Source organism: Ursus maritimus, unplaced genomic scaffold (genome assembly GCF_017311325.1).
Source record: "Ursus maritimus isolate PB19 unplaced genomic scaffold, ASM1731132v1 scaffold_27, whole genome shotgun sequence".
NCBI classification, from domain to species: Eukaryota; Metazoa; Chordata; class Mammalia; order Carnivora; family Ursidae; genus Ursus; species Ursus maritimus.
Genome location: NW_024425230.1, coordinates 9,808,322 through 9,835,903, shown reverse-complemented (window position 1 = coordinate 9,835,903; position 27,582 = coordinate 9,808,322). Strand labels below are relative to the sequence as shown.

Here is a 27,582-nt window from a genome sequence, read left to right as displayed (position 1 = left end):
TCTGTCATTCCGGCAGGGGGCGCCGACCGGCCGCTGTGGCCGCGCCGGGCCGCGCTCTGATTGGTTGGAGGCCGTGGCCCGCGCCCACTCCCGCCCGCCCCGTCCGCTAAGTGCCGCGGCGCGCAAGCTCCCGCCCCAGTCTGCGGGCCTCCGGGGCAGCGGCGGGGCCAGAGCGGCTCAGAAGAGGGGACAAGACCAGGGCAGGAAGGAACCGGCCGGCCGGCAGAGCCCCGTACACCCAGCAAGATGCTGTCCTGGCGGCTGCACACGGGCCCCGAGAAGGCCGAGCTGCAGGAGCTCAACGCCCGGCTCTACGACTACGTGTGCCGTGTGCGGGAGCTGGAGCGCGAAAACCTGCTCCTGGAGGAGGAGCTGCGCGGCCGGCGCGGGCAGGAGGGCCTGTGGGCGGAGGGGCAGGCCCGCTTCGCCGAGGAGGCGCGCGGCTTGCGGCAGCAGCTGGACGAGCTGAGCTGGGCCACGGCGCTGGCCGAGGGCGAGCGCGATGCGCTGCGGCGCGAGCTGTGGGAGCTGCAGCGGCTGGGCGAGGAGGAGCGCGCCGCCCGCGGCCGCCTGGACGCCGAGCTGGGCGCCCAGCGGCGCGAGCTGCAGGAGGCGCTGGGCGCGCGCGCCGCCCTCGAGGCGCTGCTGGGGCGGCTGCAGGCCGAGCGCCGCGGCCTGGAAGCGGCCCACGAGCAAGACGTGCGGGAGCTGCGCGCGCGCGCCGCCCGCCTGACCATGAGCTACCGCGCCCGCGCCACCGGCCCCGCCGCGCCCCCGCCGCGCCTGCGGGAGGTGCACGACAGCTACGCGCTGCTGGTGGCCGAGTCGTGGCGGGAGACGGTGCAGCTGTACGAGGACGAGGTGCGCGAGCTGGAGGACGCGCTGCGGCGCGGCCAGGAGAGCCGGCGCGAGGCCGAGGAGGAGACGCGGCTGTGCGCGCAGGAGGCGGAGGCGCTGCGGCGCGAGGCGCTCGAGTTGGAGCAGCTGCGCGCGCTGCTGGAGGAAGAGCTGCGGCGGGTGCAGGAGGAGTACGAGCTGCAGGCGGAGGAACGGCAGGTCCGTGCGCGGGGACCGCCCCACCCGGGACCCTTACCGGTGGTGATGGGAGAGAGCAGCGGGGCTCCCCGGACCTGTTGCGTGCGCCCGGGGCGTGGCGCCGCCGAGCGGTGGGGCCGGGTGAGAGGGGGCCCCCACAGCCCCCGCAGCTGGGCGCTGAAAGGGGCCCCCAGCTCTGCGTCAGGGTCCCGGGGTCCCAGCGTCTCAGCGTCTCACCTGCGGTGGAGGAGGAGCGCGGTTTGCGGGTCGACCGACTCAGCCGGCGAGTGCCCTTGTGGCAGGTCCCGGTGGAGAGTCCTGTCCCTGTCCTCTTGTTAGGTTGTCAGTTTCTTTAGATCTTGCCAGGAGCGGGTGCATCCTGACAAAAGACACAGGACCCGGTCAGCTCTAGGTTCTCTTTCCATTTCCTGGGCTTCGTAGACGTAATTCACATAAAAGTCCAGCAAGACGCCCCTCTGACTTCCAGAAGTAGTTCCAGAAGCGACAGCTTCTTCCTTCCCGGCTAGGTCTCGGTGTTGGGAGGTGGCTAGGCAATGTCAAGTCCTGACCGGGAGCCATTCAAGATGACAGCTGCTTGGCTGTAGGGCACCCCAGGGGAAAACTTAAATCGTTTCCTAAAACGGTTTTTATTTTGCCAGAGGGCTTTCCTAGTAGGAGGCAGCTGGTTTGGCTCTCTGGGCCAGGGCCTTGTGTGTTCTTGGGAGGGGCAGCCCCCTTCATGCAGAAAAGAGCCCCATCGGAGATGGTTTTTTCAGTCTCACAAGCCGACAGCGGATCTCTCTGGGTAGTGGAAAAGTTGTGGAAACCGGCCGGTCCCTGTGGCAGGATGTGATATAAACACTTACTATGAAAGTGCGGAGTAATAGAAACAGTTGGTATTTCAGAGAAGCAAAACCCAGACCTCTGACACCGACAAGGTAACACCTGTGGCCAATTATGGTCCCAGTCCAGTACTAGACTTGGCCCTGGGCCTGCCTCCACGAGGCCAGAATTGAAAATATCCCCAAATCATACTATCAGTAGTTCTCAGGAGGACAGTTCAGAATAACACCCACACAGATTCAGAAATATTTTAAGGGGATAATCTGTAGCTTGGAGTTAAAGATTTGTGGTAAAAGGATTTTGTGCCCCCCCCACCCCCTTTTTAAATGCAGGGTCTAAAGGGAACACAGTGGCTGTAGCCTAGAGGACTATGGTGACATGACAGGTGTCCACAAATAATGAGCAAATATCTATCGACTGCTCCTAGGTCCTGAGCACTGCCTTGGGGTTTCAGTATTCAAAGAGCTGGAGTCTAGATGGGAAATCCTATAAAGCAGTACAATACGAAATTGTTTGGAATGTAATCTTTTGGAATGTGGGTTTTATTGGGCCTCTGCCTCATAATTTTCAAAAGCTTCCCCCACCCTCCACACCCCCCAGGGTTGTCGGTGTAGCAAGAACAGGGAGTGGCTGAAGTGTGTGCTGATTTCCAGCTCTTAGTCTAGACTCCAGAGTGCTTCCCTCGCTCATGATGAGGGCCAGAGAGGCTAGTTCCACAGGGCCCCATGCTCTGTGTGGAGTGGAAGTGAAAAAGCATCTCAGCGTAGGCTTTCGCGGGGCTTTTAACTAAAAACCAGTGCCTGGAAACTGTGCTACCGCCCCAAGGGCCCGTGCTGTGCCGGCAGGTCTGGAAACTGCTTCCTTGAAGTGTGTTGGGTGGGCCAAATCCTTACTATTCCCTTGCAGTCATAGCTCTCTTGGCTCATTTTGGACATTGAAGCTCTGATTACAGGGTTCTTTTTCAGGAACAGGACCCTTCCCCCCCCCCAACTAAATCTTAGTGCAACCTCAGACATGAACAGATAGAAACAGAGCTCTTCTTTTTTTTCTTTTTTTAAAGATTTTATTTATTTATTAGAGAGAGACAGCCAGCGAGAGAGGGAACACAAGCAGGGGGAGTGGGAGAGGAAGAAGCAGGCTTCCAGCAGAGGAGCCTGATGTGGGGCTCGATCCCAGAACGATCACGCCCTGAGCCGAAGGCAGAAGCTTAACAACTGAGCCACCCAGGCACCCCAGAAACAGAGCTCTTCTGACTGCAGCAGAGTCAGGGGCTTGGGATGTGCACTTGGAATCACTGCCCTGCCCTTTGACACAGAGCCCAGGGCCTGTGTCACCCCAGTGCCTTCCCCGGGGTGGCACCTGACGGGGACTAGGACCCCACCCTCACCAGTCTGTCTGGTGATGTCTCTTTCATTGGAATTTGCTTCTTTGCCCTAAAAGTAGGGAGCAGGGAATGTCGACGGGACTTGGGTTTTTTTTTCCCAGTTTTTTCCCCAGTTAACTTTGAAGGCACCCAATTTCAAATTGCATTCCCAAAGATTCAACACCAAACCATTAGTAATTTTTTTTTAAAGGTAAAGATATTAGGAATTTTGTAAAAGAGTAAGTATTCGTGGTTTAGCCCCGAGCCCTTGATTTCTTCAAATTCTATAGAAGCTCGCTCTGGGGAGACTGATGATATCATGAAACCGGGTTTAGCTAATATACTGTGGTAAATGTTTCATTACTAAGAGTTAGCCTCTATCCGGCGCTTCTCACTTGCCAGGTACCCCAGGAACCAGGCCCTTCACACGTGTTCACTTCTAGTCCTCAGTTCGATCTCATGAGAGGGACACTAATATTAGCCCCATTTCACAGATGATGAAACTGAGGCACATAGGTCGCCTAGTGTGTAAGTAGCTAAGCCAAGGTTTCTTCAAGTACCAGTGTCTGAGCAACTAACCCCAGACCCAACATTCCTCTATTCTCTGTTCCATCAAAGAGAAACATTTAACCAGTATTCCCTCTGCCTTCATAGAATAATGGTAATTGTTCTTCCTAAGGGCTAGCCCAGAGGTGCTCATCCGTCTGAAACCCTAAAATACTTTCTGACCCTTCCCGCCGGCTGTTAGAATAGTTTTTGTGTCAGATGTGTTTCATTTACTTTTTGCGTACCCTGTGGTTTAAAGGGAACCCTCCTCTCCCCCCCTCGGTGCCGGCTGCCTTCCTGGCTCGGGGCCTCCTCTGTAGCCCAAGAGAAGAGATGCTGCTGGGACTGTCTGGGAAGAGTGGTTCTTCCCCTAAGGCCTGTGTGTTAGGCCCCGCCCCCCAGATCTGCCAGAGAGAAGTTTGCCCAACTGCCATCCAGGTCCCCAGCATTTTATATGTGGTCTATATCACTTGAAGCCAGAGGAACACACCCTGTCTCCCGGTTTGCAGGAAGAAGCTTTGGACAAAAACTTAAGACATTTTTGGTTGACGCCAGCCTTACCCCTATAAACACTGAGATTTTTGCTTATGAAACTGAGCTCTTGGCCTTTTGAGGCTGACTATAAAAGGCATCCAAGTCCCCAACATGTGCTTGAATGAGAACTTTCTTTTGACTGGAATGGGGATGGGTTAGCCGCCCCATGTGGGCCTGAATTCTGGCTCTGCCCCTGTTTGTGCCTCTGTTTCCCCATTTGTGGAACAGGGGTGAGAAAAACAGTCCACGGGTTCATTCATTCATCCAACTGCTATGGTGCACGTCGTGTGCTGGGCCTGGTTCTTGAGCGCTGGCGACATAGCAGTAAACAAAACAAAACAGAGTAAGTCCCTTGCTTTCCAGGGTCTTGAGGTGGAAACAGTGCAGAGTGTCCTGGAAGTGGGTGTGGCTGGGGCGGGGGGTGCTGGTGAGCGAGGGGGAGCTTGGCCTCTACAAGGACTTGGGCTTTGGCTCTGAGCAGCATGGGGAATCGCTGGGTGACTGCCAGAGGTGAGGGGTGACCCGACTGTACCTGAATGCTCTCGCCCCGGCGGCCATGTGGGACACAGAAAGTATGGGACAAGAGTGACAGCAGCGAGAACTTCTTAGGGGACTTCTGGACTAATCAAGGCAGAAGGTGCTGGATGCTTGGACCGGGGCAGCCATGAGGGGCTGAGAGGGTGCTCTCCTCTGAGGTTGAAGCCCACCAGGGTCTGCGGATGGGCTGGATGCAGTGGAAGAGAGGGGGAGAAATCCCAAGTCCACTCCAGTGCTGGTGGCCTCGGCCACCGGGAAAAGGGACTGCTCTTGCTGAAGGCGGTTGGAGCAGGACATTCGGCCGATTTGGGTGGGACCTCAGAGTCCACTCTGTGATGCCTCTTAGATGCCCACCTGGTATTGTAAGATCTGGTTCTGAGTCTGGAGTCGAGAGTGTTATCTGGACTAGAGCGAAAAAAACGTAGCATCACATGAACACTTGTTACTCCGAATACATTTCGTTTCTGTGTCTCAGTGAGGTTATCACAGTCTTTAAATTCGCTCAAGCTCTACCAGTCAGGATGCTGAGTGACTGTGACAATTGCAGGCTCTTCCCGTTTTGTCGTGTGACCTCCGCAGAGAGCAGCTCCCACTGGGGGCAGGGAAAGCGCTTTCTTTGGACCCCAACAGCAGCACGCTCTCCCTGATACAGACCTCTGTTGCATCATCACCTGTGATGCCATCCAGACTTCTCGAAATAGCACTTGATAAAGGTGACCTCTCTCCCCAGCTTTTATAACAGTAGGTGGGGACTGCTTTTGCTCGGTAAGAGTAGGAATCAGAGTGCCAGGTCTCCTGCGCCAGTGCCTCTGGCCTGGCCCACGGTTCGAAAACTTCTGGCAATGTTGAGGCCAACTCGAAGCTCGCTTCAACCAGCAGGATCGGTTACAGTCTCTGTAGAGACCGTTAGGAGCCAATAAGTCTTACTTACGTTCCTGCTTCCCAAAGTCAAGGAATTTTCCTTTGACAGTTTTGGGAGAGTTGAATCTCACGGAAATGTGGTTGGAACTATACTTTAACTCAAACGCGGTTTGGGTTTTCTTTCCCCCCTCCTATTTTGTGGGGGTACAGACCTACTGTGTGCCCTCTGGGAGGAGAGAGGGTCTTTGTGCCTGCCTCTTTGGCATGGCTGGGAGATCCTGACCTGCTCAGGAAGTTTGTGGTTGGAGAATCAAGTGCATGTGATTTTTGTGATTTTTTTTTTCCTAAGCAGTTTGATAACAATTGAAATTCCCTGTAAAGAAAAAATTGGGACAGATTTTCAAGATTTGATATGTGGCTTCCATTTCCTGCGGTAGGAAAGCGTGATCTCTGGATGTTTATATCATGTCTTATACTGTAACCTTAGTCCTGGGATTATAGTCCCTCTGAAATGGGGAACATAGGATTTTAACACAAAGCCTGAAGTACAGAATGTCTGAATGTCATGGCTACATTTTGGCAACCCTGTCTCTGAAGTCAAGACTGGAAGGGTCTGCTTTGGCAAACCCTGTTAACTACTTACAACGCCAACTTTGGAGGAAATTAACATAGATAGCTAGATAGCTAGAGGTTCTTAAATTCACTCCTTTGCTTTCAAAGCTAAATGGGTTCAGTTTTTGTTTTTAGCATGCTTTATATACACAAAGAGAACCTAGCAACAATCATTAGCTGATCTGGAACTCTTAGGGAAGCAGGATTATATCACGTGCCAGTTCTGCATCGTTTATGGTAGAGCCAGTGAGAAATCTTAAATTATTCGTTGGTTTTACAGATCTAACATATTTATTGCAGACCTTTAGCGTATCGCCTGGTGGTAGAGCCAGTGAGAAATCTTAAATTATTCGTTGGTTTTACAGATCTAACATATTTATTGCAGACCTTTAGCGTATCGCCTGGTGCCTTTGCTGCAGGGATTACAGGGGAATGGAAATAGATGCCCTCTCCTGACTGTCTTATTTGAATTCCACAAAGATTAATGTCTAAAAATGTAGCCAGTTTAGTTAATTGTGCTCAGAAATAAGACCGTCTTCCATTAACAACCAGAAGTTAAAGAATATGGACTCATTTCAGTGTTTAAGTATTTGCTCAGTTAATTATTCCCCAGAGCAACTATAAAGTATTGATGTAAAACTCTAACGCAGAGTAATGCAAAACTGTAAAATGGTACCGGAGAAGCCACTGTGTTTACGAACTGAAAGATATTGTCGATTTGAAAGAACACATTTTTAAGGAGCTAGCATGCTTTATCTTGATCGTTTCAAGTCTAGTTCACCGACTGTGTGCTATGCGACTTCTAGGGGATGGGTATTTTTCTAGAGATGGGGGATGCACGAGGTGGCAGGCCATGCCTTTCAGTGTCTCCCAGCTGGGGAGAGAGAGAGATGGACAGATGGACAGATGTAATTAGCCAGGTGTGAGCGGAAGCGCTCTCAGGGCCGTGAGCACGATGTGAACACGTGTGGAGGGAGCGCTTCTTAACGACGTCTGCCGAGTATAGTGAAAAAAGATTTACCTCCTGGTCTGCATTGACATTTATGCCTGGAAGATACTCCTGTCTCATCAGTGTAGCTTTTCTGGGTGAAACAAAGAGCTCTGTGAATGCACCTGCTTATGTTGGGGGGAAATCTCCAGTACAGGGGCGATTCTGTTTCAAATTGGAGGGACTTCTGTTTTAGCTATGGTGAAAAGCCCCGTGTTCTCATCTGGGCTCACTTGGAATAGCATCTCTGTTGACCAGTTTGATGTGTTGACTTTCTAAGCAGCCTGATGATGTCTGAACAGCAGAGATGCTTTCGTGAACTTCTCAGCGTTCATTCTCACTGGAGTAGGAACAGAACAGCCCGTGTCCTGTCAACATCGTCCATATGCAATAATATAATAATAATAATAATAATAATAATAATAATAATAATTTCTATGGGGAAGAAATACTGTATTTAATATCACCCTTACAATGACTGCCTCTTTAATAAGCCTAGAGATTTTTTTTTCCTTTTTGCATCCTGAACCGTTGGTACCTTCAGTTTGACCAAGTGGCGCTCCAGCCCTCTGATCTAAAAGCCCTTTGCTCTCTTTAGAGAGTGATCGCCTGCCTGGAGGATGAGAAGGCGGCCCTCACCTTGGCCATGGCTGACCGGCTGCGGGACTACCAGGAGCTCGTGCAGGTGAAGACCAGCCTCAGCCTGGAGGTGGCCACGTATAGGTAAGGATGCCATGCGGGGCTGCTGGGGCGAAATCCCCCGTAGCCTCTGGAGTCCCCGGGGCTGTGTGATCATCAGAGAGCAAACCCCTGGCATGGCCAGGCGGGGAGTCCAGGGCCAAAAAGAGAGGAGGAAGCGCGGCGCCGCACTTAGACTGCCGAGCAGGTGCCCCCCACCCTCCTCGTAATGGGACTAGCAGAACTCGCACCCTTGCCTAGGGCTTGTGTGTCCTGGGCACCAGGGAAGAGGTTTGCACCTGTCAACTCCTTGGATCCTAGGAATTAGGTTCTGCGTTTACAGGGGGACCAGCCCCACTCCGAGAAGTGAGGAAGCTAGAAACAGGAGGGCCAGGACTCAGACCTGGAAAGTCCCACGACCATGTGCCTGTCACACTGTGGCTTCAAGTCCCAAGGCTCTGACTCTATTCCCCATGGGTTTGGCCTTGAGGCACCTCATTTCTGCTGGAAGATGGGCCTGGTACTCTAGGCAACTGGCTTTGTTTGTCAAGATGATGTCTTGAATTGGGGGTGAGCAATCCGGATGAAACAGTCTCAAAGTCCTCAAAGGGGCTGGATGCTGGGTGGGGCAGAGAACACAGTCCGGAGTCCCTGGGGCCGCCCATGGGCCGGAAAGTGATGCTTCTCCTTGGCTTTCCCCTTCCTGCCCAAGGAGGGGTAAGCAGTCTTTGTTTGGGGTGGTGCCCCATATTTCCTGCAGATTTCATGCTCAGTGAGGACTGGTATGGGCCGTGGGGGGGGGGGGTACAGATCTCAGACCCTTAGAGCAGAAGGACTTTTGAGACCCCGGTTTCCCCACTTGTGCGGATAGTGAGAGCAACTAACGTTCTCGAGCTTTTACTGCCTGTTGGACACAGCGCAAGCCCTTTGAGGCTGTTCACTGGCCGAAGTACCCTCCCTGCTGGGTGGAAACCACTCGCCCCTCTCACAGGTGAGGGAGGGGGGCCTGGAAGCCAGGGGCTCAGGCTGGCGAGAGATCTGTGCCTTACCCACCAAACCTTGTAAAGTGGGCACGATGCCCCCTTCGTTCCCAGGAAACGTCAGAGCATAAATCAGTCATGGGTGTGACTGAGCTCTGGAAACTCTGCCTCTCGGCAAGTGAGTAGAAGACATGGTCATAAATGCCATCTTCTGACAGCATCACTGCGAACAGATTGGGGGAGTTAAGCCTGGAGAGGCTAAGAACGGGGTGAAGGGGGGCGCCTGGGTGGCACAGCGGTTAAGCGTCTGCCTTCGGCTCAGGGCGTGATCCCGGCGTTATGGGATTGAGCCCCACGTCAGGCTCCTCTGCTATGAGCCTGCTTCTTCCTCTCCCACTCTCCCTGCTTGTGTTCCCTCTCTCGCTGGCTGTCTCTATCTCTGTCAAATAAATAAATAAAATCTTAAAAAAAAAAAAAAAAAAGAACGGGGTGAAGGCCCACTCCCTTGGTTGGAGGCAGAGTCCAGACAGAGCCCGGGCCTAGTCCAGCACTCCCTGTGGGCTGCCTATGCAGCCTTCTGATCATGACTTTGCTCTCAGAATATCTAAGTGGCCTGGGTGAAAAGATCCTGTCTGGCTGGGGTACGCCGGTAGTCTGCCTTGCAGCCCTGGGCTAACCTCACTGTGTATTGTTTGGAAGACTTGTCTCAGCCAGCTTCTCATCAGGGCCCTTCTGACCATCAGAGAAGAGGGAGCAGGCTATCGGGCAGCCCCTGGCCTGGGCTAGAGGCAGCCACCAAGGGGCGAAGCCTGCCTAGGGCACAGCAGCTCTTGGAAGAGCCCCCAGCTGGATGGAGGGGTGGGCAAGCCACTGGGGGCTCTGCTGCTTCCCCGCTCTGAGAGCCGTGCTGTGGCTGAGTCCTGCGGGGAGGGGAGGGTACTCAGGACATAGAGAGGAGAAAGAGGTGGCACCAGCCAGCCTGTCCTTCTCCAGGTCCATCTCCCACAGTCTCCTTGGAAATCTCATGGGATGAAAAATCACAAAATTAAATCAAGTCGGGTCAGGTGATCTAAATTACTTATAAGGAAAACTTCAAAACAGGCTTTATTCGGGGGAAGGAAGCATTAATCAGGACCTTTTTCACTTACTACTGACCGAAGCCTTTCTCAGACTGGCTCAAGCCAGCAAAGGCACTTACTACTTGCTTGACGGAAAAAGTCTCTAGTTTCAGGCACAGTAGGTCTAAGCACTGTCGGCAGTGACCGTCCCTGCTGCTTTCCCTGGTCTCTTCCTCCTTGGCTCTGCCCACACTGTGGCAGGATGGGCCCCAGCCAGCTCCTGGCTTTGTCCTTGTAGTCTTGCCCCCGCCTAGTCGGAGGAAGGGGCCTGGTGGGCATCTTGCCTGAGCGTCCAGGGCCTGGCTTTTTTGGTAGGTGTTCACACCCTCGCTTTTTTCAAGGGCATTGACAGGGAGCCTTTGAGCTCATGTCAGCAGCCTGACTGTCGGCAGGGACAGAGTTTACAGCCTCTGTCTGTTCCTGGCATTGCTGTAACCCAATTAGGGATTGACTTGGCTACCTCATAGGAATTTAGAAGGCCAGAGTACTTTCAGGGAAGCGGGTGATTGATTTCACTGTATGTCTTTCTGACGTCCAAGTTCGCACAGGGAAGACGAGGAGCCCGGCCCTGCCCAGCTGCAGATACCAAGCCCAGGGGTCAGAACGGCCGCAGGCCTCCCCGCCTCCAGTGCTCAGGATTGAGTCCGGGAGATGCCCGCAGATCTAAAAGGCAACACGTGCAGTGGACCATCACCCCTGTCTTTGTACGAGCCAGACGCCTAGCATTTTTATCACTGCCGAGCGTCCTGCAGATAAGCCCTTGTTACCTCTTATGTGACTCTTCCCGTATTTTGTCCTGCTGCCCAAATTCGGAGAACAGGTATGAAAATGCATATTTGTGTCACTGCCCTTTTGCTCTTCTGACCCCTTCACAGGGGCCCCTTTGATCTTTATAAATCTCAACCCGCTGTCTTCGAGGAAGTTGACCTTCCTTCTACACCCCGCCCCAGGGAGTGCAGCAGGGACCGTCAGGCACTTGGGGACCACGGCCTAGGACCCCATGCAGTGTGACTCCTCACCAGCCCTGTCCAGAGGGGCCCAGGGTGGCTGACAGTGTGGTGGCTCTGCTTCTGTCTCCTGACTGAAGAGACAGGATTTGCCCCAGGTTTTCCCTGCGGTGCCCCTCCCCCCGCCCCCGGCGTTGCCGAGCTGATGGTCGTCACGTTGACTTAGCATCTCATGTGTAAGAGAAGGGGCTGTGGCTCCTTCAAGTTAGAAGCACAGCCCAGTATAGCTGGAATTTGTCAGCTATGCTGAGGCTAGCTCTCAAATGTCACGCACACTTCCGAACCCAGATATTTGGCCCTTTCCGGAAACCTTCACAGTGAAGAAGAAATGCTAATAACAGAATAGGATAATTTATAACTAAATGTAGACTTAGTTTATAAGTAAAGGTGCAAATTATTAAAATAATGAAATTCGGACAAAGCAAACCCCAGCATCTAAGGCTGGAGGTTCTCCTCAAACCCAGGAGGCCAGTTGGTGGCCAGGGAAGACCCTGGTATCTCGCCTGGCAGGGGAGCGTGAGAACGAGCCCTCCTGCCACGCTGCAGGTGGATGGACAGTAACCCCGGGCTGGCTAATGCTGAGACACCAGGAGAGTACGAGAGAAGGTGGGCTGGCCCAGGGGCCCGCGCTCGCCCTCATCTGCCTGTCACCGGTGAAGTCGTGCAGGGTGGAGGGGCTTGTCCGCCACGTATGCAATCACGAGGCTTTTTTCCTGGAGTGTGTTTATTACACTGGCAGCCGAGCCGTGAGAGGGGAGATGCTCCGGCAGGACGGGTGTGGTTCTCAGCCTCATCTGGACCTGGGGGCCACCTGGAGAGCCTGATAAAGCATCGCCCCTGGGCCTGATCCTGGATGTTCCAATCAGCTTGGCCCAGGATGGGCCCAGATATGGTGCTTTGACAGCTCCAAGGAGGATTGTCAGGTGCAGGGCCTCCCTGTTCCAGGGGCCCACTGGCATCGCTAGACGACTCAGGCCTGTGGGAAATGCAGAATCTCAGGCCCATTCCAGACCTTCTGGTCAAAGCCGGCCTCGTAACAAGATTCCAGGGGATGCAGGGTGCACACCCCTGTTTGCAGGGCAGCCCAGGAGCATCCCGAAGGCACTAAGCTGGTATCACAGTAGCCTAGAGGCAGGAGAAGGTTGGGCAGGCTGAGTGGTGTGCAGGGTACGGTGGGGGAGTGGTGGATGAGGCCTGCAGCACCGGCTTCCAGAAGATCACGTGGGAAGGGCTTCCAGGCAGAGGGGCCAGTCTGGGCAAGGACCTGAGGACGGAGCTAGCATGGCATCGGGGGCAATGCCAAGTGTTGGGGCTCCCCGGGCGAGCTTGCTTTTGGGGGCTTGGCATGGAGGGCTGCGTGTGATGGATGGCCAAGGGCCACAGCTGTGAGGCCATGTTTTGTGAGTGGGGCCTGTGCCCTCAGGCTGCTCCAGAGACACTGGCACGCAGGGCGCCGTGCCAGCTCAGGGGGGCACACAAACCTGCAGCTGTGTGGCTTGGTGTTGAGGGTCACATGCTGTGGACAAGGCCTCGTGGACCTAGGTCGCCTCCAGCACTGTTGGAAGCAAGCAATGCCTCATAAGACTCGTGTGCAAGGTTTTCTGGAGAGGAGAAGGGAGTTGTGAGAATCCGGGGAGGCTTCAGGAGGGAGGCGAGCTTGATTGGGGTCTTGAAGGATGGTGGAAATTTGAACAGATATGCAGGAGAGGGCGGTGGGGAGTCGGGGGCACGCGTGAGCAGGGACCAGTCCACTTAGGTAAAAGCCAAAGCAGATGATAAAACAAACTCCTATAGATAGTTCACTGCCAACGAACAGGGTCAGATGAAGATGGTTCACAGGAGGGACTGAGGGCTTCCAGCCCGGTGGCCGAGGGAGGCTCCGCGAAGGCTGACCAAGGCCCTGGAGCCTGGCTGGGAGGAACGCAGGGAGCGGATTGGGAGGCTCCTGGATGGAACCCGGGGAGAAGGGTGCCGCTCATCACCCGCTCTTGCAGACCAGACCACGCCAGAGGCCAGCCTTCTCCATGAAGCAGCAGCTCCTTCAGACGTGGTAAAACCGGGGCGGTGGTGCCATTCCGAACCTGCTGTGCCCCAAACCCCGCCCACTGCCCAAACCCCACCCACTGCTAGAAAATAACTAGCCTCCCCTCCCCACCCCCAACCCCTCGAAGAAAGAGAACAACCCAGTCATCAGGAATAAAGTGTTAGAAAATACAATGAAAAGAAAAGAAGATATTCAGATTTGAAACAAAAAAATACAAAAACACCCCGCGATAAACCGAGTCCCAAGCCCACACCGTGTGCGCAGGGGGTCCGTCCTGGCTTTCTGATCTGGGGGACAGGTGATGCATTCTCCCTCAAAATTTAAAAAAGAGGGTTGTTTTTTTTTTTTTTAATGTTTTGGGGCTGAAATATGTAACAGTTGTTCTAAATGTCACCTGAAGAAATGGAAAGCAGAGCCAGACCATTTTTCAAAAGAAAAATACTGACGGGAGTCTTGGCTGGCCAGATATGAAAATGTAAGGCAAAGATTTACTGCCTGGGCTCTTTCAGGCACAGTCTTTCTTTTAAAAGGTTAGGTTGGAAACAACAACGTCAAAACACACGGTCTTTGTATGTCTGTGCAGCGGGGACATGCGAGCTTCCTGTTTCCTCTTTCTGCTGGCCGGGAGCAGAAACAGCGCAGTTTCAACTGGAGGAAATAAATACTCCATGTCTGGATCTGGTCCGCTCATAAAGCAATAGCTATAACTCCTACCAATGGCATTTTCACCGTCGTAATGATATTTCTGGTCCCTGCATTATTGTGTTAGGCCCACCTACCCCTTTTCACGCACCTGTTCAAAGGAAAACAGTTCTTTGGAATTTCTCCAGCTCTTGGAGAAGTACACTTTGTTTTGCGAAATCAAATCCTACTCTTTTGAAAGCTTATAACTGTGTGTTAACACGGAGACTTAGCTGGCTATTAGGTGAAATCTTTGAAATTAATACAAACTTGTAGTTTCCAGGAGAGGAGGCTGAGAGGAGTAAGCCGTACGTTTGGTTGCTAGCCTTCCCCACATCACTGCAGAAACGGGTTGCTCTCTGTCCACCAGGATCTGGGGTTATCCAGAATCTCTTCCCGTCTTGTACTATCTCAGTCAACTGAAAATCAGCTTTGTTCTCAGGTCAGTAGAAGGTGACGATCGTGATGATTGTGGCCATTGCTTGAGCCCCTGTTCTGTGACAGCCGTTGTTGCAAGAACTTTCCATTTAGCGACCACCACACACCTGTGAATGCTGCCTATGTCAGCAGTGGGGAAACTGAGTCACAGAGGGTTTGAATGGCTTGCCCAAGGTTACAGAACTAGGAAGCAGCAGGACCAGGTTTGAATCCAGGCAACCTGACTCGGGAAGTTTCTCTATCAACCACTCCCAGTGCTGCTTTTCTCTGTTTTATTAGTCATCTTGGTCTCTCTGTCGATCATTTGATTTTTTTTTTTCCAGTCTCTAGAACTGATGGATAGGTTTTGATTTGTGATTAGAACTGAGCACAGAGGGAATGGCCTCAGTATTATCTTCCATATAATGCCTGTGGTGTGGGGCAGGGCCTTTCCAATGCGGTTGGGGGTACTTGTCCTCTCTCCCCCTTACCCCTCCTGCACCTGGCTCCCTTCCCCCCCAGTCAGGGTGGCAGGCAGTCCCCCAATCTCTCTTGAAGCTTGGAGGCCAGGGAGGCGGTTCTGAGGCTCCTTTTCCCAGCTCCATCCTCTTTTCCTCCCACCATTCTCCACCTGTGTTTAGCCAGGAAGCACTTAGTGAACCATCGCATTTGGCTCCACTGACATCCCTTCTGGAAACATCCTCCAACTGTCCCTTTTCCCTTACTCTTGTCCACATTTATCGGGGACATGGGCGTGCCTTGTGCCCCCAGGGCCGAATAACAGTGGACATGCCCTGAAATTCCATTAGGATAATCTATCCTGGACAGAGAGCCCCAGCCACACTGAGCCCCGCTCTGATGACCAGTGGGGTCTATTAGGGCCTGGAGCCTGGCCAGAGGCCACATTATAGCTCACTTACGCGCTATGGATTTGTCTCGGGCTCCTTAATGAGGCCAGGGACTTGGTTTTCCCGCACATGTTTGCTTATTTTCCTGCTTAAGAGGCCGCCAACCTGTGGGGCTGCAGAAAATGTTCACTAATAGCTCGTGATTCAGGGGGTTGGCATTTCACAGTCACCGCGGCTTGGAGGCCGGTTTCCTCCAACGCTCTCAAAATAACCAGAGAATGCTCTACCCTTTTCTTAAAGGTGCATGAGTCTATTCCTTAAAAATGTGCCCTTTGGAGCTTTTGAGGAAATTTCTGGCATCTCCTGAGCGATTTCGTTTGTGCCTCTGTCCTCTTAGTCCTGCGAGCTGTGCTGGTGGAGGCAGGACGCCCTGTGTCACGAGCAGTGTCTGCTCATTAAGGCGTGAATTAAATGACTGGTGCCTCGACCGTGCCCGGCAGGCCCTGCACTGGCTGCTCGGGTGGGGGAAGGGGACACACGCCGCTGTCTTCCGGAGCCCCCCCTGCAGAGTAGGGCTGAGTTCCTCCCCAGCAGGAGCTTCATACGCTCCGGGGAGAGCCCTGTAGGGGCGTTTTGCTGGAAGTCACCAAAAGATGTTGACTATGCTTGCATTAATATGGTCTGGGGGGGTCTGTCTGCAGATTTGTTCTTTTGAAAGTTTGTATGAAATGCCGACGTCTCAGGCCTGGCAGGGAGGTCTGCACAGCTTGCAGGGACGGGCGCCCAGGCTGCCTGGGTTCCAACGGGACTCTCCCTGCCGGGGCGGGAGCCCTGTGCCTTTGGCCAAGACCCTGTCCGGCACTCCAGTCCTCTAACCCCAGAGCCCAGATGCTTATCTTTGGCCTTGAGTGGGGGTTGCTAGAAGGGCTTCCTGAGGAACGGAGGGGAAGGTCTGAGCCATGCTTGGTGCCCGGTCTTAGCCAGGCCTGACGACCAGCATGTGGGCACACATCCCCTTCAGGGGACTGGCACCCGCTCCTAGGTAACCAGCGTGTCCCACTCAGGGCCCTGAGTAGGACAGAATTTGGTGGTGGTTTGGATTTCCCCTGAGAGAGGAACAAAAGCATTCCTCTCTGAGGCATGAGGGAAGGTACGTCCCCCAGCCCCCCTGCCCTGTCACTGAGTTCTCCGCTGACCTCACAAGCACTTTGTCCTGGCTGGGGTGGCTCAAGGGAGAAGCCCTGTGGTCCCCGAGGCTTCCCGCTGAGTGGGCCGAAGGCAGATCTGAAGTGGAACTTCGCCTTCTCACCAAGCCCCGCCCTGTACTCTGTGTCCTGTCACCTCTTCGGCTGCTGTCATCCTGGGGCACAGACCCTTAGACTGCTACCCTGACCCTTCCTCTTATTATATACACACCTCAGAATTTTCTCGGCGATGGAAGCTATTTGTGTTCCTGGAATCTGAAACGCTTGGTCATGAGGATGTGGGATTAACGGGTCGGTGTCCTGTTTCCTGGCTTTCGCCCCGAGTGGAAGGCCTGGGGCTCTGGCCCCGGCCCCTCATCTTCCTGAGTGTGCACACGTGTGCCCCTCAGCCGCTGCTCCCGTGGTGGACCCACCCGTGGACCCCTCGCGTGGAGTCCCACTGGCTTTTTGCCGCAGGAGGGGCCCTCCCTGGCTGTGCTCCACCTGCCCGTGGGGTTCTCGCCTTCGTGGGGCTCGCCACATCTGAATCGGTGGGAATAGAGCTTGGCCCCCGGGGTGCCCGAACCGCCGAGTCCCTGCTCGGACCTGGCGTCCCGCCCCTGCCTCCGCGCCCAGCTCTCCGTGGTAATAGCGCTATTTCCAAGTGGGCCTGCTTCTGGCTGCCCTTTGCCGTACGCAGCGTATTCCTTGGAACCGAAGGTACTGACTTCACCCGTTGCTGTAGCGACCGAACAACTGTTGTGCCCGCAGCAGCCGGTGTCCTAGGGGTCCCTCCGCATCCGGTGGTGACCTGTCCCAGCACGCCGGGACCTTCGGGGCCCAAGCCTGCCCCTCCGCTCTGCCCTCGGGGCTCCGAGTTGTGCACGTGAATGACAACTTAATGAAGAGTCTGCAGTTCTAGACTTCTAGATGTGGCCGAAGGGATCACCCAGTCAAGTGCTCTTCGCTGTTTCAGTAAAGGAGAGAATGGGATGCCACAAGGCCCCTGGGGTGGTGCTGCTGGTGGTGGGCGGGGTCTGCAGCTCTTCCTTTTCCTCTCCTGCCTGCCTGCTTTCCATCTCTCTCCTTCCCTTTAGCTCCAGGACGTCCCCAGGGAACCCAGCATGAAAACCACACGTGCCCTCTGCTTGCCTTTTTTACAAACCGATGGCAGGCCTTGCTCTGCTCCTAGTCAGCCCCCAACCTGTGGCTCCAGAAAGACCCCGGTGGGGGTTGTAATTGTTCTGGGGCTCTCTGGCCTGGGGTGACCTGGCATGCATGGGCCCCTCCGCGCTTCCCAGACAAGCTAGACCCCTGACCTCCCCTCCTGGGCCTACCTCCTTCTCCTTGTCCTGGGTTTTGAAGGGGTTTCTAGAAGGGCTTGCCTCCTCAAACTTTCTGAAGCCCTCGCCCCTCATTATGGTCATCGCTGGGTCCAGCCAGGCCCACTGAGAGGGGTTTGCATCACTGTGCGACAATATCTCCAGAAACGAGTCCTAAAACACAGGACACTGTGACAGCGTGGTCACCAACCAAATACTACTTACTATGGCATGTAGCAGCACTTTGCACTCTTCTGTTTCCTGATGAGTTGTTGTTGTTTTTTAATTATTTTTACAGAGCCTTACTGGAGGGAGAGAGTAATCCAGAGATATTGATCTTGACTGAGCGCATTGAAAACATACCACAAGGTAAATAGAAGAAAAGCTCATTATTTAATTTATAAGATGTTTTCCATCTGAACAGGTTCATTCCGTGGTTAAATAGTTAAGCATCATTTGTCTGGAAGAATTGGGGTTTGATATGATTGTTTTCAGGTGAGTGTCATTCATCCTTCTCTTAAGGACCAAATCGATTTTATTTAATGGGTGGTGGTTTAAATAAGAATGTAAATGGGACTGCGTGGAAAAGTGCTTGTAAACTCATTTGTGCATCTGGCCAGGGCGGGGAGGGAGAAGGGGCTGATGGAGCAGCGGGAAGCATGAAGGGCCAGGAGGAGACGCTGAACGTGAATTTATCACGCCCTTTACAGACCGGAGACTTAACAGCTTCAACACAAGCGTAGGGAGGTATTACTTTGTGGGGCAGGGAGTCCACGCTCTGGCACCTGCTCCCCCATCAGGGGCAGAGGTGGGAACAGTTACACCGTTCCTGTTGCCCCGGGTCGGCCTGGGCAGCTCGGGTCGATGCGTGTGGCAGGTGTCCCTGGGCGCCCTAAGGTCCGTCTTGATTGAGGCCAAAAGGTACAGAATTAAACTCCTATTCCTTGTAGCTGCAGAACCAAGAGAATGGGTTTACGTTCGTTAGAAAGACCCTAAGAACCTGTAGGATAACTTCAGAAGGGAAACAAAAAATAAAGCTTTTAAAGCTCTGTAGAACTGAAAGGGCTTTCTGGCTAAGGAAGGGCAGATTGAATTACTCCCAGTATGCCCAGTTTACGCCTTACTCAGCAGAGTTCTGGTCTCCGTGAGTGTTACCATGTTCAGAATCGTGGCACATTGGGAATACATGTATTTGGTACTTCTATCAGGAGAATGTTTGGTTAACAGCCAATCTGGACAGATGGCACATCTAAAAAAAAAACCAACACCACTGTCCACGTTTGTTTTTCAAAAATTGCATCCCTCTTAGGTGCCTTACAGCTTTGAAAGGTCACAGTTTTGGTTCTAGGGTATCTGTGACTGGTTTGGATTTGGTCATAGACTGCACCCAACAAGTTTGCTTTCTTATTTTGAGAGTAAGGTTGAAAAAAGCCACAAGTATCATTCACCCAACTTCAAGGTTAACTTGGCTACATTTGTTACATGAGGATACATAAGTAAGTCTGCACTGAGAAGGGAGAGAGGAGAAAAGGGCTGGGGCCAGACTTGGAGGGGAACCAACAGTTCAGGGCCAGGGTTTACAGATCTCTGACGAGCTGCGATGGTGGAGCCTGGGAAGAGCTCAGCAAGAGGGCTCCTGGGAGTCTCTGTTAACTTGTTTCATTCACTGATTGTTTTGTCAAGCTTCTTAAAGGATATGGAGACAGTATTTGTAAACTAAATTCAGTTTGGCAGTTACGGATTATGCCAAAAGCAAGGAACATTAGAAGAAAGAGGATGGGGGGCGCCTGGGTGGCACAGCGGTTAAAGCGTCTGCCTTCGGCTCAGGGCGTGATCCCGGTGTTCTGGGATCGAGCCCCACATCAGGCTCCTCCACTATGGGCCTGCTTCTTCCTCTCCCACTCCTCCTGCTTGTGTTCCCTCTCTCGCTGGCTGTCTCTATCTCTGTCAAATAAATAAATAAACTCTTTAAAAAAAAAAAAAAGAAGAAGAAGAAGAAAGAGGATGGGTTGTGAACTCTTTTATGAGGCTTTGAGCTTCCAGATCATTCTGTGTCCTGTATGCTATACGTGCCCATTGACCGTTCACTGAATAAACGTACAGATGTGTTCCTAGATAGTGAATTTATCAATGCTTATGAAGACACTTCTGTTTCTTTTGTAATATTGTCTAGAATAATGCTGGCCACTTGCCCACAAGACGATAGAGCCTGAAACCAGTCTGTCATCTTCCATATTTCTTGGTGGACCTTAATTAAAAACCAGATAGTTCCTGCACTTTCCCAGGGGTTCATCTTCTGGGGCTTCTCTGCTTAGTATGTGGATCTGAAAAGAGGAATCTTCATAGAAAATGTCCTGGCCTGGTCTCTCTCTTGTGTCCTGGGATCTGTCCTACAGGGGCCCCTGGCCTTGGCTCCCATGACAAGGAGACCACACTGGGGGAATAGGCTTCATCAGGCTCGGCCCTGGTGGGGTGTGGTAGACACCAGGGGGCGCTCTCTGGGCGGGTGGTGCTCCTGGCCACCTTCTGACCACCAGCTGCTGTACCCTCGTGGTGGAGTTTGGACACACCCAAGGTAGCACTCTCTGCGAATCATCTGGAACCAAGCAGGAAGCCGGGTGGACTGCCTCCCACACCCAGGATCATGGCATTAAAACAGACCGTAGTGTTGGTGGCTGGTCGGCTTCCTGGTCTGGCGGCTCCTTGTCAAATGAGAAGTTTGTAAAAATAGAAGCGTAAAAATGGAAGAAGTCAGGGAGCCTTAGAAAAAGTTAAATTCTGCAGGACTTGTTGGCCCAACGTGGAAACCAGAGGCAAATAAGAGCCCATGAAATGGGGGGTGGGGGGACAATGCTGATTGGTGTTTACTAATCCTATACTTTGTAACTACAAAGCTCTTCTCCGCTGAAATACGTAAAAGAAACTCAGGTCAACAAAGTAGAAATGCATGTTTCCAAATTATCATGATACTGTGAAATTTCAGCCCCGAAAATGGGCACCCTTGACCTGTCTGAGGTCGTGCTCTCCGGTCACGCATTCGATAATGTTTGTTAAGATTCATAACGTTTTAAGATCAGTAACCAGAGAAAGGGATTGGTTCGAAGCACGTGTCATGCTCTATTTTATTGCAACAGGATTTTTAAAACTACCAAAAGAAATGATTTGGAGATTGAAGATCTCTCATTTATAATGCCCTTTCTGCCGTAATAGTACGCTTTTATGATGACGCGATGGCATTTGACCTGTGGTGATGCTTTTAAGATGAAAGAAGGTAATGATGCCTGTCATCTTCTGCAGAGCTTGGGAGCACGTCCTATCGCTACGGCCACTCGGTGTTACAGAGGGAGAGTGAAAGGAATCTGTCCGCAAGGCAGAAAGCCCCCTTCAGCCACAGCCCGCTGCGGCGCCCTCACCTGCCGGCACAGCCCGCTGTTGGAAGCGCTGCCGGAAGAGGCTTCCTAGGCTCAGAATATTCTTCCCGTACCACCACCCGGCAGGAAACAACGTATGAAAAAACTGCCAACCTGCACGAGAAAACTGCCGAGAGTCAAAGCAACTTCAGAACTTTCTCTCCAACGCACAATCTTTTAAGAGATGCTGACGGTCCAGCGAAAACATTCCCCGAGAGGCCGAGAAGCGCAGGTATGAAGGACGCCTCCGCTCGTGAGGCCAGAGAGCCTGCCGTGGCCCAAAAGCCCTACCAGGAACGCCGGAATGACGTGTCAGCAGGTGCTTCCAAAAACACGTGGTCGAGTGAGAGGACCGTCATTGTGGGAAAGAAGACAGAAGCCAACGCCACGAGGGAGCAAGACAGAAACAGGCCGGGAACCGTCCAGACAAAGCGGGAAGAGAAAATGTTCGATTCCAAAGAGAAGGCTTCAGAGGAGAGAAACCTAAGGTGGGAAGAGCTGACAAAGTTAGATAAAGAAGCAAGAAAGAGAGAAAGCCAGCAACTGAGGGAGCAGGGGAGAGGGAAGGAGTCGGCGCAGGAGAAAAGCGAGAGAGAGAGAGAGGTGCCGATCCGTCTAGAAGTCTCCCGGGAGAGCGCGCCCCAGGTGGCCCCGAAAGGTTTGCAGACGCCCCCGCAGGAGGACCCCCGTGATGGTACCGGGAGAGGCGTGGAAACCCGGGAGGCCCGGGTCAGGCTGGGCCCCGGCGACACCGCCGGCTTACCGAAGGGCGAGTCCACGACCGAAACCATAGCAGAAAACATCGTGTCCAGTATCCTGAAGCAGTTCACCCAGTCTCCGGATACAGAGGCATCTGCTAATGCCTTTCCAGACACTAAGGTCACTTACATGGATAGGAAAGAGCTTCCCGGCGACAGGAAAACAAAGACCGAGATAGTCGTGGAGTCGAGACTGACGGAGGAGGTCGATGTTTCAGACGAAGCCGGCCTGGACTACCTTCTGAGCAAGGACGTCAAGGAGGTGGACCTGAAGGGAAAGTCGGCCGAGCGGATGATAGGCGACATAATCAACCTTGGTCTGAAAGGAAGAGAGGGGAAGGCAAGGGTCGTCAACGTGGAAATCATTGAGGAACCTGTGAGCTACGTCAGTGGTGAGAAGGCAGAGGAATTTTCTACCCCGTTCGAAGTGGAGGAGGTGGACGATGTGTCTCCGGGCTCCAAGGGGCTCGTTGAGGAGGAAGAAGGTTATAGAGGAGCCGACAGCACGTTCTCAGGTAATCGGCATAAGAAGACCAAGTGGCCCCAAGAGAACGAAACCCACGTCGAAGAAGTCATGGAGGCCGGCGACTCAGAAGGGGGAGAGCAGAGTTATTTCGTGTCGACGCCAGATGAGCACCCCGGGGCGCAGGACAGAGACGAGGGCTCGGTGTACGGGCAGATCCACATCGAAGAAGAGTCCACCATCAGGTACTCTTGGCAGGATGAGATTGTGCCAGGGACTCGGAGAAGAGTCAAGAGGGATGATGGGTCGGGAGAGACGGTGGTGAAGCCACCGGACGTCGTAGAACCTTCCCTGGGAGAGGACGTGGGTCATACTCACTGGCAAGAACAAGCTAGAAGCGGTGAATTTCATGCGGAACCCACAGTCATCGAAAAGGAGATTAAAATACCACACGAGTTCCACACGTCCCTCAAGGGGGCCTTCAAGGAGCCCCGACACCAGATGGTGGAGGTTATTGGGCAGCTGGAAGAAAGCCTTCCGGAGCGCGTGAAGGAGGAGCTGTCGGCCCTCACCAGAGAGGGTCAGGGTGGGCCCGAGAACGTGTCCGTCGACGTCAAGAAAGTGCACACCTCCAGTGGTAGGGCTGTGACCTTGGTTGCTGAAGTCAACCTCTCGAAAACCGTGGACGCCAATCAGTTAGACCTGGAGGAGCTGAGCAAAGACGAAGCCGGGGAGATCGAGAAGGTCGTGGAGTCGGTGGTACGAGACAGTTTGGCCAGGCGGCCCAGCCCGGCCCCCGGGAGCCCGGGCGCGGAGAGCGCAGAGGAGGCCCCGGCTGCCGGCCTCCGCTTCCGGCGCTGGGCCACCCAGGAACTGTACCGCCCCTACGGTGAGGAGGACGCCACTGGCCGGGCCTCCCCCAGCTCGGAGCCGGCCACGTCCCCCGGGCCCGTGTCGGCCACCGTGGAAGTAACCAGCCCGACGGGCTTCGCCCAGTCGCATGTGCTCGAGGATGTAAGCCGGTCTGCCAAGCGCATTCAAATAGGCCCTGCTGGGATCTGGAGGACTGAGCACGTCTCTCGCGAGGGACCCACGGCGCAGGTGGTGGAGGTAAGTGGGGAAGGTGACCCAAGTCAGGCAGCCGGCTCGGCAGGTGCCGCCCGGTCGGTGAGGCACCTCACCCTGGGTCCTGATCAAAGTCAAGTGTCCAAAGAAGTTGTCTTCCAAGGATCCGTCCCTGCCTTTCAGGAGGTGGGGGGCCCGGGAGAGCCTGGCCCCTAGAGCTTTCCACAGACCTGGAGGGACACCGTGTGTTTGGCTCCAAACAGTCTCATGCTAAAAGGGAAGTTATTTATCAGGGCCCCATTTCTAAGGGCGGGAAGGGGGGTGTTTATTTTCAAACCGAAGAGTCCATGGGTACCCAGACTTCTGTAAAGCACCTTCGGGTAGGCCCTAGAGGGGGTTCCGTGAGCAAATCCAGGTCGCAGCCCCCCTTGCAGACAGCAGAGAGTTGGGTGTCACAGAAGCGTGGTCGGGGAACAGCAGGTCAAGAGCAGGTCGCAGAGGCATCAAGCCACTGAGCAGATCATCCCCTGCCCGGAGAATTTAGTGATCGGGGAGCAGGGCCTCAGAAAGGGCTCAGCAGACGGGAGCCAGGCTGCTCGTAGGTACACTGTGGGCAGGGAGGGCCTGATGAGAGAGTGCCTTCCAAAGGCTGGTTCCCAGTCGCCTCAGGAGGCCCGTGTGGGGACGCATCAGGGGCAGAAGAGGCATCGGGCGTGAGCAGGTGCACCGGCCTGGGTCCCCGCAGCAACCAGAACCCCTGAACAGGTTGTCTTCCAAGGACCCATTTCTGAAACGCTTGCACCTGCCGGCTTGGTGGGCTCCCCTGAGCGAGATGAGTTAGCAGACAGCCCTGGAGTGGTAAGGCTGCGTGCGCCGGGGCCCCAAGATGCTCCATTTCCCTTTCAGGTGGACGTGAGTAACATAGAGGTGACACCCCGCTGGACACGAGAGACCACAGTCTTCTTCCCCGCAGGGACGGAAGCGGCAGCGCATGGCGCCCCTGACCGTGGTGCCTGGAGAGACGGGGGCAGCGGGAAGGCCTGGGTGGCCGGCGCGAGCTTTCAGGGCTCTGCTGGGGATGGACACCAGGTCCCCGGGGAAAAGGGCAAGGAGCAGGCGGAGTTTGACAGGACGGTGCAGCTACACAGGATGGTAGACCAAAGGTCGGTGATTTCGGATGAAAAGAAAGTGGCCCTCCTCTATCTAGACAATCCGGAGGAGGACAGTGAAGGACACTGGTTTTGATAAATATTTGTTTTCAGTGGTATCTTACTTGGTGACCGGGCAGCACGCAAAGGCCTTTACTAATTGAAGGAGGGAGGTTCACTCTTTGTTAAGATGCCCCCTTTTTCTTTCTCCAAAGAGTGCTCCAGGCGATGTCAATTTCCTTTATAATCTGTAAAGGTTTCAAATTAATTCACGCCTTTAAAGGTGTTGGACTTTTATTTTTGAGTTGGAACTTTGACAGAAGTATTTTTTATCATTTCAGTCTTCAGAGTTCCTTTTCCTGGAGTTTTCTGTCCACTCCTAGAGACAATTTCTACCAGTTTTGCTCCTGGTCACAGAAATGCCTCGCATCAGTTTAAAGTTATAATTAACAATCCATAGGTCAGATGCTTATATGGTAACAAGGTCAAAGTAATGTATTGATGGCCAATCTTATTTGCACGTGCTAATCTGAAATAAGAAACTAGCATTGAAAAGGAAAAATGTATACATTTTTCTAAGTCTTCTCGAAAAGAAATCCCGGGAAAGAAGCAGATTGCTTCCATTAAAAAAAAAAAAAAAAGCTCTAAATGATTTTATCTTTAGGAAAAAGTTCCATTCACTTTAAGACCTGAGTGAATTGCTTTCTATGTGCAGAGCTTTAAAAAATATATAGTGTTTTACTTATGGAGAGGACGGCCTCCGCCTGTTGTGATACTTCAAGTCCATAATATACTTGCTATGTTTGCACAGGTCCCAGAACCCTGCACCGTGTTGGGGGGAATGATTCTTGGGACTCGCTTAGAGGACTTTTTTGCAGCACTAGGTGGTTAAGTAGCGCACGGTCTAAATATGCTTTTCTGTTACGACCGAAGTTCTGGAGTAGCCCGCTCCTACCAGAGTATTCTCGAGCTTCTCTGCACCTTAGCCCTTAGCACCTAAACATTTAATTTTCCCGGTGGGAGGCAGACCCCGAAGACCATAGAGAGAATGTTGATGCTCAGACGAGAACTTGGCTTCCCGGATGGTCATGCAGTGACCCTGGAAGCACAGGGTGGATGGGACACCCCCCTCCCCCAAAGAAGCCCTTCTAACCCACCGCGAAAGGGGCCAAGGTCTTTCTGAGCTCAAAGACTTTGCGATGAAAAACCACCACCAACCTCAAGGAAGTGTTTGCATTTTTAACAGAAATCATTACAGCTGGGGTGTTTCGTTCAGGGGAGTGAATACTCATGTTGAATGGAAGAAGATGTCTTGGGGGAAGGAGCTGGGCTCCCCTCTGGCTGCCCAGCATTGAGACACTGAGGAGGGGCCCCCGGAGGAAGGCAAAGGGCCTGCCCTCCTGGGCCACCGGATGCTGACCTTCACACGCATACCACCTAGTTCAAGATACCAGAGTGAGGGTGCTTTATTGGCTTTGTTTTATTTTACATAAGGGCATTGCTTTTAGGGCTCCCGTCTTCAAAGGTTTGGCCTCACGCAAACTAATATCTCGAGCCGCACAGTGTTTTTAATCCAAGCTAGTTTCTTGCACATAAAGTTGAAACTGTATTTTCTCTAACACAGTCTCTAGAACTGCCGGTAGTGAGCTGAGGAATAACGATTCGAGGGGACAGCAGCCTCGTGTGGGTTCTGGTGATGGGGTGGTGGTTATGGCACGAGAGGGGAGGGTCACACAGTGGCTCCCCAGCCCCCAAGACCTCCATCTCCTCGGCCCCCAGAAATGGCCACCGCAGATCGTTGAGGGAGCGTGCATTTTCTTAATAAGTGCAGGAGAAAGGCAGCAAAGCTTTCGGGATGATCTGTCGGACACACACTGTGAATCCGGGTGTAGAAAGAGTCGACTTGCCCGTGTAAACCGTTGTTGTGTGCTGGACGAACTAGTAAATGGTCACATTCGGTACACAGGCGACAGCTTTGCAAACAAAGGCTTCTTGTTTCTAATACGGTCAGGGATGGGCTGATTTTCTGTTAGCTGTAGTGGGTGATGGTGTTTGTCTAAGCGATGTGTTGGTCAAGGTGACAGCCTACCGGTTTGATGGCAAGACAGACTGATGGCGGGGGGTGGGGGGAGTCTGTTCTGTGAGTCTCAGTGGGCTTAGTTTTATGTCCCTCTCCTGCCTTGTAAATGAGTGCTAACGAGGACAGATTATGAATATCACGACCCACCTCTATTTGGAAAATACATATCTTAGGTCTTAATTTACATTTCCGTGTTAGAACACGGATCTTCGAGGAGTAGCCTGCCAAGAGGAATCACCGACAGGGACTCCTGAGCGGCCCTTGGTGGCTCAGTCTTTGGATGACCCAGGAGCAGGGCAGGCCCTCCACACTGAGCAGATCACCCCATAGCTCCGGGTCCTTTAAAACCAGTCCCTCTGGAGACCACAGCAGTCAACTTTGGGGGTGGGGCAGAACCAACATTTACCGTTGTGGAGACAAAACACAGAATGCTTTTCACCCTCCCACTTGTAGTTTCGATATTGTGTGGTTTCAAATGTATATTTAGGATGGAATCCTCGAAAAAGCTGATGTTTCTAAGCTCCTGTTCCCTACAGAGGGAAATGTCACAAGAATGTATAAAAATAAAAATCAAAGGAAAAAAAAAACCCACTTTGTTCCTGGAGAGTGAATGTTTTCTAGTAAGTGTTTTTGTGGTTTCTATTTAAACTCTAATTAAAATATATATGTGTTTACACGCATGGTTTGTTTTTGTTTTTGTTTTTAATGGTGGCACAGAATCACTGGGGAGACTCTCTGAGAAGTTCTAGTTCCTTACCTGAATTAGAACGCGGTGGTGTTCACACAGAACCAGAAAGCATGGCGGACAGAGCAAAAGCCAGTGGCTTGTATCCAAATACAGACTGGACAGTTTGTGCTAAGAATGTGGTCGTCACAGCCTGGAAGGCTAGGGTGACCAGCCATCCCGTTGTTGCCTGGGATGGCGGTGTTTCCCGGAACATAGGACATTCAATGCTAAAACCAGGACAGTCCCAGGCACACCAACATGGCTGGTTGACTTACATGCAAATTGGAGGGTAAGTGAATCATGGCTGTTCCTTATGTGCTTGAAAGACCTGCA

General features: G+C 53.0%; 1 protein-coding gene across 1 annotated transcript; it reads left to right on the top strand.

Moving 5' to 3' along the window:
- Positions 1-246: 246 nt before the first annotated feature.
- On the top strand, positions 247-27,202 carry SYNM (synemin). The gene is given in 9 exon segments (XM_040642717.1): positions 247-1,056; positions 7,918-8,042; positions 17,897-17,967; positions 20,896-23,505; positions 23,508-23,684; positions 23,687-23,770; positions 23,773-23,964; positions 23,967-24,031; positions 24,033-27,202. Coding segments are annotated over 9 exon segments (4,641 nt in total). The 3' UTR covers positions 24,540-27,202.
- The last annotated feature ends 380 nt before the right edge of the window (positions 27,203-27,582 follow it).